At 40.0% G+C, this 13,544-nt stretch overlaps 1 protein-coding gene across 11 annotated transcripts in view; it reads right to left on the bottom strand.

Moving 5' to 3' along the window:
* Nucleotides 1–9,829: 9,829 nt before the first annotated feature.
* The window catches only part of FMR1 (FMRP translational regulator 1), a 38,850-nt gene continuing 35,135 nt past the window's right edge, over nucleotides 9,830–13,544 (bottom strand). For 5 of the 11 annotated variants that reach the window (XM_023202709.3, XM_023202700.3, XM_023202703.3 and 2 more), the window contains one exon: nucleotides 9,830–12,276. In XM_023202709.3, coding sequence (XP_023058477.1) covers nucleotides 12,115–12,276 — 162 coding nt within the window. In that variant the 3' untranslated portion in view covers nucleotides 9,830–12,114. Of the gene's footprint in view, nucleotides 12,277–12,424; nucleotides 12,547–13,544 lie in introns of those variants that run through there. The other 6 variants (XM_023202711.3, XM_023202708.2, XM_023202706.2 and 3 more) reach the window with 2 other exon arrangements.

A 13,544-nucleotide genomic window follows, 5' to 3' on the forward strand; every position in this document is an offset into this window, starting at 1 on the left:
CTTTAGTGTGTATTTCCTAAAACCAAGAACATTCTCTTACTAACCACAGTACAACCTTTGAAATTAGGAAGTTAGCATTGTCGCATTGTGTAATCTGCAGACTTTATTCATATTTAGCCAATTGTTCCAATAATGTCATTTATGATAAAAGACAACTTTTTCTGGTTCAAAGTCCAATCCAGGATCATGTTACACTTAATTACCATATCATTTTAGTATCCTTTGGCCTGAAATAGTTTCCCAGTATTTCTTTGTCTTTTATGACTTCAATAATTATGAAGAGTGCAAGCAATTCATTTTGTAAAACGTTCATATATTTGGACTTGTCTGATGTTTCCATATGATTAATTTCAGCTTATTCATTTTTTAGCAGGAACACTACAGAAGTGAGGTTTTATCCTTCTCAGTGCATCATATGAGGAGGCACATTATATCTATTTGTCTCTGTAATTGTTCTTTTATTTTATGTAAATTTTTGTCTCCCAGTGTATTTTTCTTCTGTATCCCCAACATCAAACACGCTGCCTGACTCATGGTATACAGTCAATAAACATCAGTTGAATGAATAAATCTATTTCTCCAAAAGAAATTGTAAATCATAACTCTAATTTCTTCCCTTCCCCTTTCTCCCCACATAATAATCAGCAAGTCTCGCTGATCCCATCTCCTAAATGTCATAAGAATCCTGTAATTATTTTCCATTCTCACTACCTTAGCATTGGCTCATAATTTCAACAACCTGATCTTTCTGCCTCTAGTTTTGCCCATTTAGTCTGTCTTTGAAAGGTGAGTGGAAGAATACACTATTGTGTTATATAGAATAGGCATATGAATAGGTTTAATTGGGAGTAACGTAAAGGCCAAAGTGTTAGTAAGATGAAGTACATGGGTTCCTGTTCTTCTGGGAGATGTACCTGCCCACTGGGACTATACATCAATTGAATTTTTCTTTTTTTTTTTTTTTTTGAGACGGAGTCTCGCTCTGTTGCCCAGGCTGGAGTGCAGTGGCCGGATCTCAGCTCACTGCAAGCTCCGTCTCCTGGGTTTACGCCATTCTTCTGCCTCAGCCTGCCCAGTAGCTGGGACTACAGGCGCCCGCCACCTCGCCCAGCTAGTTTTTTGTATTTTTTAGTAGAGACGGGGTTTCACCGGGTTAGCCAGGATGGTCTCGATCTCCTGACCTTGTGATCCGCCCGCCTCAGCCTCCCAAAGTGCTGGGATTATAGGCTTGAGCCACCACCCTGGCCATCAATTGGATTTTTCAATGGGATTTCTGGAGTTTGTGACTATGCCAAAGGAAATTGTGTAAAATAAGGAAGGTCCTAAATAATAGTACAAAGTTTAAAATAAAAACCTGTAGAGTTCTCTGAGACCTCTAGTCATGGAGCCCAGGCCAAACTATGAGAAAAAGATCCAAGGCTTAGATTGGGAGTGTTTTGGAGCCATGTGGCTAACTCCACCAGTTGCTGAGTGATAGCTCTACTTGTATTGAAGTATTCACCCAGAATCGAGTTGACCACAATGCACATTGCCTAGTTAGTAAACAATCCAAAGTTATGCAGATGTCTAACAATCTGAGTTAGAGAGTCCACATCTTTGATAGTGAGATCTCCAGTTGTCTCATCGGTAATCTCTCCCGGTAAGCCTTACGAACACCTCTTGATGAGAGAAAAACCCATGTAAAATAACAACAAACTGTGTCCATAATGCTCCCAAGGAGAACCTACTGATGGTGCCAGAAGCTGAAGATATAGTCTGCGCCCACTCCTTCTTTGTTTTTTGAAGAGTTGTATGACTACCCTCAGGAAGTGGACAACCCTTTAAAGGGAAAGGCAGGGAGGCAAAGGAAGCTATCTTAACTGCACAGAAAAACTAATCCTGAAAGCGAGCAAGAGGTACACAAATGCTACTTTGAGTTGGGTCCAAGATGATCCTCTGCATTCGTTTGGTATGGACATCACAGGGGACAGACACATGAGTGTAGAAGGCCAAGGAAAATGGTGGCTGAGGCCTCTTGCCTATAGGAGCAATACTTGAGGCATCATTTGATAGTGGGATGCTAATATGATCCCCCATAGCCAAATCCAGTTGGGAGTGACAGATATAGCTTTGTAATAGTTGGCACTAGGGGTCACTGCCTCAGACAGGTATAGTCTGTCCCCATCTGGAATAGGAAAACAGAGAGGTTTTTTGCCCCTTGATCCTCTACTTGCTTCTCAGGGTTGAATTCGCCCCCATGCCCAACCACTCAGGGTCTGTCAGCTACCCTCAGGAAAGAACCAGACTTTCTTTTATTTCCTAGAGTGAAAATCTCTGCAGAGACCATGGGGATAACAATCCCTTTATCAAAGGCAACCTCTTAAGATCCAGGAAGATGGTTATAGCACAGAGGTGACTAATTACATGAGCATGAGAACCACAGCAGTGTTCTCAAATTGCAGAGGAGGCGTGTGGCAATCCCAGATTCAGAGTTGTCTGGGGATGTGGGGTTCAGGGGAAAGGTCACCAGATGCCATTTCAATGAAAAAAGAAAAGAGCCTCCAAATGTATGTTCATCCACATTTCTGTGATCCATGCAGTACAATCCTCGCAGCTATTCATCATGGTTAATGCAGGACCAAAAAAGAAGGGAATTTGGCCGGGTGTGGTGGCTTATGCCTGTAATTCTACACTTTGGGAGGCCAAGGTAGAGAATCACTTAAGCTCAGGAGTTCAAGACCAGCCTGGGCAACAGAGTGAAACCTCACTTCTTAAAACAAAAAAGAGGGAAATTATTATTACATAATGTGGTGGCCACCAAAGTGTACCACTTCAGTCTCCTATTGTGGAGAGCATAATTGACTGACAGCCCCAGATGCTACCCTTCTGGATCCACCACTGTGTATGCACCAAGCTTGTGCTTCCTTCAGGCTACTTTCAGCCAATAATTAGCCACTAATTTAGCATAGTGGAGGTACTAATGCAAATGCAGAACGATTCTTGTAAGTAGAACTTTTTTAATAGATGACTTCAGATCAAGCACTCCTCATCAACCTGGTTGAAACTTACCTGAAACTGCACTATAGTTAAGGATCTCCCTACCTAGTCCTTCTTTCTTCCCTATCCTTCATCAGTGTTAGATCTGTATCATGGTCTAAATTCTCTCTTGATGTTCTCTGGCTCCCTCCCCTTTAATCTGTCATGGACTCTCACCCCAAAATATCTTGCACATTTAATTCTGTCTTGACATCTGCTTCTCAGAGGACCTAAACTAACACATGGAATATGGCAGTGTATACAGCTAATGAGAATTGTGCTAGTCAGCCTTACAGAATTTGTTCTTAAAGTGGCCAGTGTGATTGTTCCTTAAGCTGGCCATTCTAGCACTTCATTTCACCTGCTGAATGAGAGTGGAAAGAAGCATAGGAGTGCCAGTGAATTCCATGCCGACAGACTCATTGGCCCATTGTTGTTTGACACTGGCCATAAATGAGTTGTCATATTGTATCATGTAAGAACATGTCAACACATGACAAAGGTAGTAAAGTCAGTCACACACTTTATGTGTGCTATCTGACTGGCACAGGTGGAAAGCAACCCCATACCTAGAGTGTATCTAAAGCAGTCAGGACCCACTATATGGCCCTACATAGGGGCAGGGGGGCCTATAAAGTTAAATCTGCCAGTATGAGTTAGTTCTGACTTCTGTATGACAACCCTTATGATGGTTTTGTTTCTGTGGTGGGTCTAAATCTGGATTTAGTAGGTCACCATAAATAGGATGGCTCACAGGCTCAATTGACTTTCTCATTCCAAATGTTTTGCTTTACTCAGGATGTGGCCTTTTTTAAGAGACGAATACATATGTGACTTATTAATTGAGCCTGTGGATGAGCTGCATCTGTTTCCATAGGGAGCACCACATAAGTCTGACTTTAATGGTCTCATCCTGGGTGGTCCAACATCCTGACCTAAGAGCAAAGCCAGTAGCAGCAGCCCATGTCTGTGTAAAGACATTTTCATTCAAGGAGCAGAACGTTTTATTGCCCAAAAGCACCACTTGAAGTACTTCTATTAATTATGCAGAGCAGCCAGTGCCACGGGACATCAACACTTATCATCATTATAACCAATCGCTTAGTATTCCATTGAAATTGAAGCCATCATTGAGCCAGTTGCTCAGGCAAAGCTGGAGTAAAGCTTTCTCCATACCTACTGCATAGGCAACCACTTATCCTTGCAGTTGGCTTGACTCTCAGTTGGATGTACTATTTCCATTTCACATTTCTTTAGCTTGTCACACTCTGCCAATTATTAAATTATTGTCTCTCAGTTCCAAACTATCCTTCCATAATCTGCTCTGTGATGCTGGGGCTGAGACTCTGCACATCACATTTTTCCTTCACCAGCTGCTTCCTATTAGGTTCTGACAACAAGGGGTTCTAGAAGGAGACTTGAAGATGATGGTTCTTCACTCTGGTAGAAACAGTTTGTTCTAGTAGCATCACTTGAATCCAGTTCCCAGATTTTTCCCTCCACACCTCCACACTCTCTGAGCCAGTATCATCATGCCTCCTCAGACACCAGCGTCAGCCAGTTGGCTGGCACCCTCTACTCAGTGGTCTAAGTCCAATCCCCATGAGGGTCTGCCTTCAAGATACCAGTACTAACTAAGCAGTGTCCCTTTCCTAAAGGTCTGGAGTTTTAATTCCATGGGCCTCTCCTTTGAGCTTTGGGTTCTCATCATCCCAGCTTCATCCCTTCATTCCACTAGGCCTCAGGATGGTAGATGCTTCCTGCAGATCCTACCTCTATTACCTTAATGTTCTTGTTCTGCATTTTCAGCCCTGTAATATCTGTTGAACCAATCCCTACATCAAACTCTCTGTTAAAATTAGTGGTGTGATTTCTGTTTTCCTGACTGCTCTGGGGCAGGTGGATACACTCACTGATACACTCATCTTATGAAATTTGGTTCACTGAATCCATTGTAGAGTGGGGATGTTAGATCTGACAATCACTTCCCTTCAGTGAGACAACAGTCCCTGCCAGGGATTTATAATGGACAATAATTGTCATTTAAAATGCACGTACCATTCAGCAATGGAAATATTTCCCACCGCAGTATTGGCAGTCTTTTTGCCAGGTGTATCAGATATAAGACCTGTCATAGATACATAAAACTCCATGGGAATCAGGTTATATTTTATTGTATTGCTTCTGAGGCTTCCTGCTGTAGGGGTCTCCACTTAAATTTGGCTACCAGTCTGGTGACTATGTACAGATGCTTGAATAACATTTTGAAATATGAGATGTGCCGTCTCTAATACCCAAAGAGGCCAAACAGATCATAGGTTTTTTCCTTTTTTTTCTTTTGGTAGTGTTTGTAAGACCAATAGACTTTCCTTATTATGCTACGGGATGTCTCTTTGGGCTGTTGCTAATACAGCCCCCAAGACATGTAGTTGGGTGGCCTGGCTCTGGTATCTATCCTCATTCAAGGGCCAGGCCACTTGTAGACACTTGTGCTTAGATTAGAGAGCATGCATTAAAGTGAGGACTACCAAAATGTCATCAATATAATGGAATGGGCTTGCCCAACCCATTACTGATAAATTGCACTTATTTGCTGGAGGAGTGTGAAATTCCCACAACAAACCAGAAATTAATGTCCTGTCAGGTTAAAGCAAAATATTTCTTCTCTTTCTGGAGAAATTTGAAGAACATTAGTAATATCTAGAGTAATTCTGTCCAATTGAAATATAATGTAAGCCACATATGTAATTTTAACTTATCTAGTGGTCATTACTAAAAAGGGTAAAAAAGAGATAGGTATAATGAATTTTCATGGCATATTTTAGTTAACCCAAGAGATTTAAAATATTTATATTTCAACAGCTAAATATAAAAAATAGAGACATTTTTCATTCTTCTTTCCAAACCAACTCTTCAAAATCTCTTGTGTATTCTACACATTCAGCAAGCCTTAATTCAGATGAGCACATTTCAAGTACTCAACAGCCATATGTGGCTTAGTGGCTTAAGAACTGGACAGCATAGCTCTAGGACATACCACGTTGCCAGTAATAGCTGCAATCAGTTCAGTCATCTGTTGGTGTATCAGGCACTGTGAGTGCCATGGCGGCCACTGTTAAAATCACAATGAGCCATAATGATCTGTAATCTAGGGCCAAGGACACTGGATTTGCTCACTGGCTTAACAGCGTTGTGGAATTGGAAGGCAGTGTAGCCTACCATTCCCTCCTGGCAATGCCAGTAAATCTTGTACGAGGGGAATGTTTTCTTTCTCATCTTTGGTATGTGCCAGCTTTAACTGCACAATCCTGACAGGCTTTGGAAGTGCAGGGAGTTCTGCAAATTCAATAAGACTGATTTATAGTATTCACTAAGAGAGACTGCCATGCTTGCATCCATTCAGATGCTTTGCTTTGCTGGGCTGAGGGGACTCAGCATGTCCATATCAATTGTGGAGTCTGACAAAGGGATGGTGAGCGAGCATGGTCTTATCAAAGCAGCCAACAGCATCTGCAGTAATTGTGCTGAGTCTCTTGGTTCTAAGTAAAACCAATCCCAACTCCGGCCAGGGAAATTTACTATGGACTTTATCAGGTCCAAGAATAACAGCTTCTTGGGCTCCTGTGTTTTATTAAGTCTAGGTCTGTTAAGTCCTTCCCCTACCTATGTTCCAGGCTACATGGATTGGGACGTGAAGTCAGCATCTCCTTGTAAAGGGCAGAGGAACTGGCCCTGGGCCAAGCTTGCTTTTAGTTTAAATGGACTTGGATTGAACAGCTCCCCAGCAATCGGCCTAGAAAATCAAACTCTCAGGTGACACAGAGGCCTCTGGGGGTAGGAAGTGTCTGAGAGTCTTGTTTCAGCAGTGTTAAGATGTGGTCAACTGCTTAGCTTCCTCTAAACCCTTCTACAAGGACGCAGGAGGCATTGGAGCTTTGCTGGCCACGCAGTGGGGAAAGCTAACTGCCTCCATCTCCAAAGGGAACCCTCCCATCCAGAACCTCCTTGCATCAGCTCTCCATAGGGGGGTCTTTAATGCCTACTGTAATACCAGCGTTGTTTCCCTGCATCCTTCTCTCTGCAAGCTCCTTAGAGTGATTCTACTTTTCCTATCTGTCTCCTTAGCTAGTCATCACTTTCTTCCAGACCAAGAGCCATAATGTACTGCCTGTGCAAGCCTAGGAAAAGTCTGGAGTGATGCTCTTCCCTTTTCATTTTTGCTGAGACATATTCTTTCCAGGGTCCCTTATCTCATTACCCTGCTTTGGGTGGGGCATATATAAGCTCCAAAGGATTATTTCATCCTTTACACTCTGGTAGAAGGAGCAAAGTTAGGGATGTCTTCGTATAAGAAACCATCAACTTCTCCAGCATTCTCTGAATTAAGGTCATTTGGTTACTACTTATCCCAGATGCCTAGGATTTTCATGCAAGCATGCAAAAATGCCAAGTTGTCTCAAAACAGCTTTAACCTCAGTAGAGTGGGTCCACTTTGCACTCAGTTTCTCAGGAAGTCTCCTCTTGGTGGTTATGTGAATCTGATTTCCCTGAATATCCAATTCAAGAACAAGGCAGGTCCATTTGCTCCCTCCCCGTTGGTCAGCCTAGCACATTCATCTGGCAAAAGATAATCCCATGATACACCCAAAGTGCTTGCCATTCAGCTTCACTATTTTGTGGGTGTAGCTTCTTCATCATATAAGCAATTAAAGCCTCAGGTTACTCTTGTGACCATTGCTGGGAGTCCAATTCCCTGTTAGTGTTTTTGAAACCCCACAGGATACACCTCAATTCCTCCCAAAGGCCCCTGGGTGGTACACTGCACAATGATGAGTCTCAAATCTAAAAGTTGTGGCTGTGTGCGGTGGCTCAGGCCTGTAATCCCCGCACTTTGGGAGGCCAAGGCAGGCAGATCACCTAAGGTCAGGAGTTCGAGACCAGCCTGGCCAACATGGCGAAACTGCATCTTTACAAAAAATAGAAAAATCAGTTGAGCATGATGACACTTGCCTGTAGTCCCAGCTACTAGGGAGGCTGAGGCACAAGAATCGCTTGAACCTGCGAGGCGGAGGTTACAGTGAGCTGAGATCACACCACTGCACTCCAGCCTGGGTGACAGAGATTCTGTCTCCAAAAAAAAAAAAAAAAAAAAAAAAGTTTAGATTGCATCAACTATTCTAATGGCACTTAGGGGCTGGGACTAAGGGTTTTCTCCCAACTTTTTTCCCTTAGGTCTCAAAAAGTCTGCCAGACTTGGAGTGCCAAATGATTAAATTGTCTCAATCTCCCATACACACTCTTCCCAGGATCTTTGTGGCACACGGACACCAATAAGCACCACACTAACATGCATAGCAGAGATGTTAGCTTGGCTGGGTTTCCCATCACCAGCCCCAGCAGGGATGCTGTCCATCCCTAGTATTGCTCAGTTGATCCCTTTTGCAGTTTCCAAAAAGCCAGAGGTGACATAAGCGGATTTTACCTCGTGTTGGGCACCATTTTTGAGGTAATGGGTTATGGCAAACCGCACAAAGACACACAGAAGAAAAAGGTTTTTAATGAGGGAAACGTGTCAGCAAAGGGTCAGGAAGAGACACAAGGATACCACTCTCTCATGCAAAGGCCAGAGCACTGCTGGCTGCACCCTGGGTCTGTATTCTAGGGGAAGGATTTTTCTTCCCTGTGAGTTTAACACAGAGCAAGCCTCTCCCACTAACAGAAAACTCCTTAGTATATCACAAAATTAAAATAAAATGGATTTTTTCAGTTTCATTATGGTACATAGAAATTGAAAGAAAACTTTTTAAATGACCTCAGGTAAACAGAGAAAAAAAGATGCTCAAGATTTAAAGTCTGGTACATTAAGCCTTATGAGCAATCAAGAGTAGCACATGGTAATGACTATTTCAGAATAACTGGTTATCAAGGCATAGAGGTTCACAAGGCTGTTTATGGCCATGAAACTGAAACTGGCTCAAAAGGGTCAGAATCATTTTGCTGCCTCTAAAAGACATATATTCCGAGTCACCAGGAACTCTAAGACCATGATCAGATGAGAGAGATGGCTCTGAGAGAGCTAAGTTGAGTGTTAAGCAAGTTGAGTGTTAAGCTGGCTGCCTCCAACAGGCTGTTCATGTGTAGTGCTGAAAATTACCGTGAAACAAGGAAAATCCAAACAAGTTACTTGAGTATGGTTTCAACCTACCCACCACTAATGATGCCCAGTTAGACAAAATGGGTAGCAAAGAACCACAAAAGTATCAGAATGAAAAACTAGAAAAGCAGAAAATAAAGAGTTATTTTTCTGGGAAAAAAGACTCATCAATGTAGAGGAAGCTGTCTAGCATCATTTTGGATTCTAACACCGGGTAGAACACTGACACCGTCGCCTCTCCATTTGTACCTTTTAAGAGGGTAGGCTGTGCCAGAGTTCCTTGAAGTGATTACCATAGTCAATTCCCAGGCACATTCTACCTACAAACCTGTCATTTATTGTATTACTGAGATGTTTAAATCACTTTTTTTTTTTACTCCATAGACATACTTTTTTCCAAAGGGTAGGGTATGTTTATGTGTGCACAAATAGGAGTATATGTTTAATATGGTTTAGTGGCACCCTATGCAATAAATGTGTTGAAATTTTATGTCTGGGAATATGGAGAATTATTTTCAAGTATCTTCGTTTTTGCCTTTTAAGGGCTCATAAAAGATTATTTGCGACATACATTTACTTTGCGCAACTTTCCCCCCACATATCATTAATTTTTGTCAAATGTAGAAATTTAAAACCAGGAGCAAACATCTGTCAGACTAATTTTTTGCTTTTTCATAAGTGCAACTTTTTAATAAAAATTTACATCTAGATAAACAATCTTCAGATTTTTGAAACTTTAATAAGATTTTAAAAACATCATGACTTTGAACTGAAAAACATACACGTTTAGCACACAAATATTGTAATATGAATCAACTCCAACTCCATTTGAAAACATGTGAATCAAAGTACAGTTTTAGAAGTTAGTAATTCACATTTAAGCAAGTTAGCGCCTTGCTGAATTCAGCCTTTGTAAAAAAGAGACTTAGTGCATATTGTAATGGTACACTGTGGTTTTGTACCATTTGGTTGAGTTTTTCACTTTATTAAACAAGTTCTTGAAAGTTGGTAGATAAAGGCTAACTTCCTATGACGTGAAATTTCCAATGGTAACAGTTACATTTTGTAACAGAACACTTTCTATAGATTTCTTTTCCTAGCTTAAAATTTTAAAAGCAATCATTTGTAAGGATTGCATCAACATCAATTTAGCAGAGGAAGATCAAACTTTATTGAAACTGCTTGCATACAAAATATATTGCACTATAACCAAACAAATGTCAACATAAAATCCAATCTGTTGTCGCTAATATGTACAGAGAATATTGCCCAAGAGCAGTTACATTACAAGGTCATTCTACCTTGGTTAATTATCTACAGTATTTTAAAACCAAACAGCTTACAGATGATGTGTGCAATGTACCAATTTCCGTTTTCAAATACTATACATTCCCAGAATAAATAACTAGAAATCAACATTAATGTTTGGCAATACTTTTTAAAAGACTTTTCAATATTTGTGAAATCATGTGCAGTTTGTTGCCATTTTTATATGCTTGTTTGTATGCAAGGAAAAGTAACTGTAAAATGAAAATTCAAAGAAACAAACTCACAAAATACATCAGAGGCAGAACTTCAGTTTTTACGGCTCTGTACAGATTCAGTGGTACCCCTACTAGGAGTTACTTTTTAAGAAAAATATAACATCTTAGAGTGAAGGTCCTTCACATATTTTTCCTCAATAAATTTCACTTAAAAAAAAAAAAAAAAAAAGACTCGAAAAACCAAACCAAACCCCAACACTTCAAAAAACAAAAGAAAAAAACGTATTATTTGTTAACCGATCTTAGTCTTTTCCAATTCTGCTTATACATTAGACCATATATTTCAAAGTTTACAAAACATTTAACCTGCTTCCAATGTTTCTTAGACAAAGTACCTGTACTTCGCAGGATTATTATGCATACATGGAAATGACCTTCCTATCTCTCCAAACTAAGCTTGAAATTAAAATATGAAAAATTTCACAAAACTTGGGGCAGACAAAATTAAAAAAAAAAAGGTCTAAGTTAAAATTGGTCATCAGGCCAAAGAGCAGGCAAATCCTACTAACTTTCGACCAGGAAGATTTGTTCCTAGCTGAAAACATTTTAGCCTCTCTCAAATGAAAAGATAGTTCTTTCTTCTCCTGTCTATACAGAAAAATTACACATCTCTCTCAATAACACTATTTATCAAACTTCAGTGCAACAAAACAAAAACAAAAACAAGTCCTATTCTTTATACTGCCTAACCTGATGTTTATGTAAGGAAAAAAATATGGAAAGCATGCATTCTTCTATAAAGTACTAATGTTTGACAGGGTTTGCTACATCTTTAACATTTAGTGTTTCCAACTTATCTTCCCTGAACTCTGCATCCAAATATAATATTCCTACCTGCCAAGATATAAAAAAGGCACAGATCATACAACTTTTTTTGCTAATGAAAATGACAAATGTCACATCACACACATTTCAGGGTCCACTAAAATACTGGAAAAGTGGACCAAAACATAAACTGACACAGGACATGAAATGACATAGCATTTCACGAAGACTTCTATACGAGACCGAAAACAGAAGTCTAATATGATTACCATAAATGCTATATATTACGAAAAACTGAGAATGTACTGGTGAATTATCACCCAATGCAGGAAAATGGTTCAAATTAACAAAGAATATCACTGCTCAGTACTTTAGAAAATAAAACTAAAATCTGCCCTGAAGTGCTAAGTAGTTTTAAAAGCAATGTTTCAAATTTTAAGGTTATCTTTTTATGCAAATCTGAAAATTGTTGCTTATGGCCAATACCAAAAAATAAAAAATTCTTAGCAGAATTTGTGTTCATTTCATGCCCTGTGCCATCTTGCCTACTATTTGTCTTTGGCCTAACAAAGTTTTCTAATATGGAATAAGAATTACGGAAATGGTATAGGAAATATAACTTCAGAATTATGCAGTTTAGGGTACTCCATTCACGAGTGGTTGCTGACCATCCACGGTGTCTGGCTTTTCCTTCTTCTGGTTACGATCTTTACCCGTGCGCAGCCGATTACCTTCACTGGAGGTATTCTGTAATGTTTTAGTGTGGACACTCCTTTCATTATTGCAGTCAACTCTGATCTAAAACAAGTTATAGTTGTTATATACACAGACCATATCCTACTGTAATCTGTAATTGGCCTGAGAAGAAATTTAAACCTGAAGTGTAAACTCCACATGTTAAAAAGAGAAATGGAGATGAGAACAGAAGAAGTGCAAGAAATTAATGTAAGGTAGGATTCTTTATTTGGTTTATGATTTTAAAACACTCTTCTTCTTTAACTGGAACACACTGGTCATCTCACTGCATCCAAAGTTAGAGAAAAACTCACAATCCTATCATGTCTTCTTCTAAGTAGAATAAAACAGTGAGAAACAAAACAGGTAAAATGAATTACTATTACTGATTACCAGAAGACATACATGCCTCTAACACTAGAGTTAAAATAAAATGAGTTATTCTCCAAAGATTGTGAAACCTAGGAAAAGAGAAACAAAATGCTTTCCTATTCTGGCTTTACCCTCAAATAACTCACTAACTAGACTTGAGTTTACATCTTTGTATCTATCACAGGTATGATCAAGTTTCTCTACTGTGAGCTCCCATAGTCATACAGTAGAAAAACACAAGCTTTGGTTTCTACTGGCTTGTATTTCACTAAGAAAATTTGGATGATCCCACAACCTGAACTCTGTCTGAAGAATGGAACAGTATAAAGAAAACTGAATAAAATAATTTGTGGAAGGACTAGGATCCTAGGAGAGTGTAAAGATTAATATAATTTAAAAAATAGTGTTCTAAGAGCTATACAATATTTTAAGTGCCAATGCTGAACACAGCACTGCTAATTCCAGAGGTACAAATGAAAGTTAACAGTGACAAATGGAACTAAAACAACTACAAATATTGATCTACTTCAAGCACAAATGCTAAAAACATCCCCAAATGGTTGTAATTTCAAAGTATGTTTAAGTAGCTGGTATGCGCATGTGTTTTAAATGTCTGGTTACCAAGGATTCAGTACTTTGATTTGTATCTTTTTTTTGAGACAGCGTCTCACTCTGTCGCCCAGGCTGGAGTGCAGTGGCATGATCTTGGCTGATTGCAAGCTCTGCCTCCCGGGTTCATGCCATCCTCCTGCCTCAGCCTCCTGAGTAGCTGGGACTACAGGCGCATGCTGTCACATGCGGCAAATTTTTTGTATTTTTAGTAGAGACGGGGTTTCACCATGTTAGCCAGGATGGTCTCGATCTCCTGACCTTGTGATCTGCCTGCCTTAGCCTCCCAAAGTGCTAGGATTACAGGCGTGAGCCACCGCGCCCAGCTTTTTTTTTTTTTTTTTTTTTTT

This window comes from Piliocolobus tephrosceles, chromosome 12, assembly GCF_002776525.5.
Source record: "Piliocolobus tephrosceles isolate RC106 chromosome 12, ASM277652v3, whole genome shotgun sequence".
Taxonomy (NCBI): domain Eukaryota; kingdom Metazoa; phylum Chordata; class Mammalia; order Primates; family Cercopithecidae; genus Piliocolobus; species Piliocolobus tephrosceles.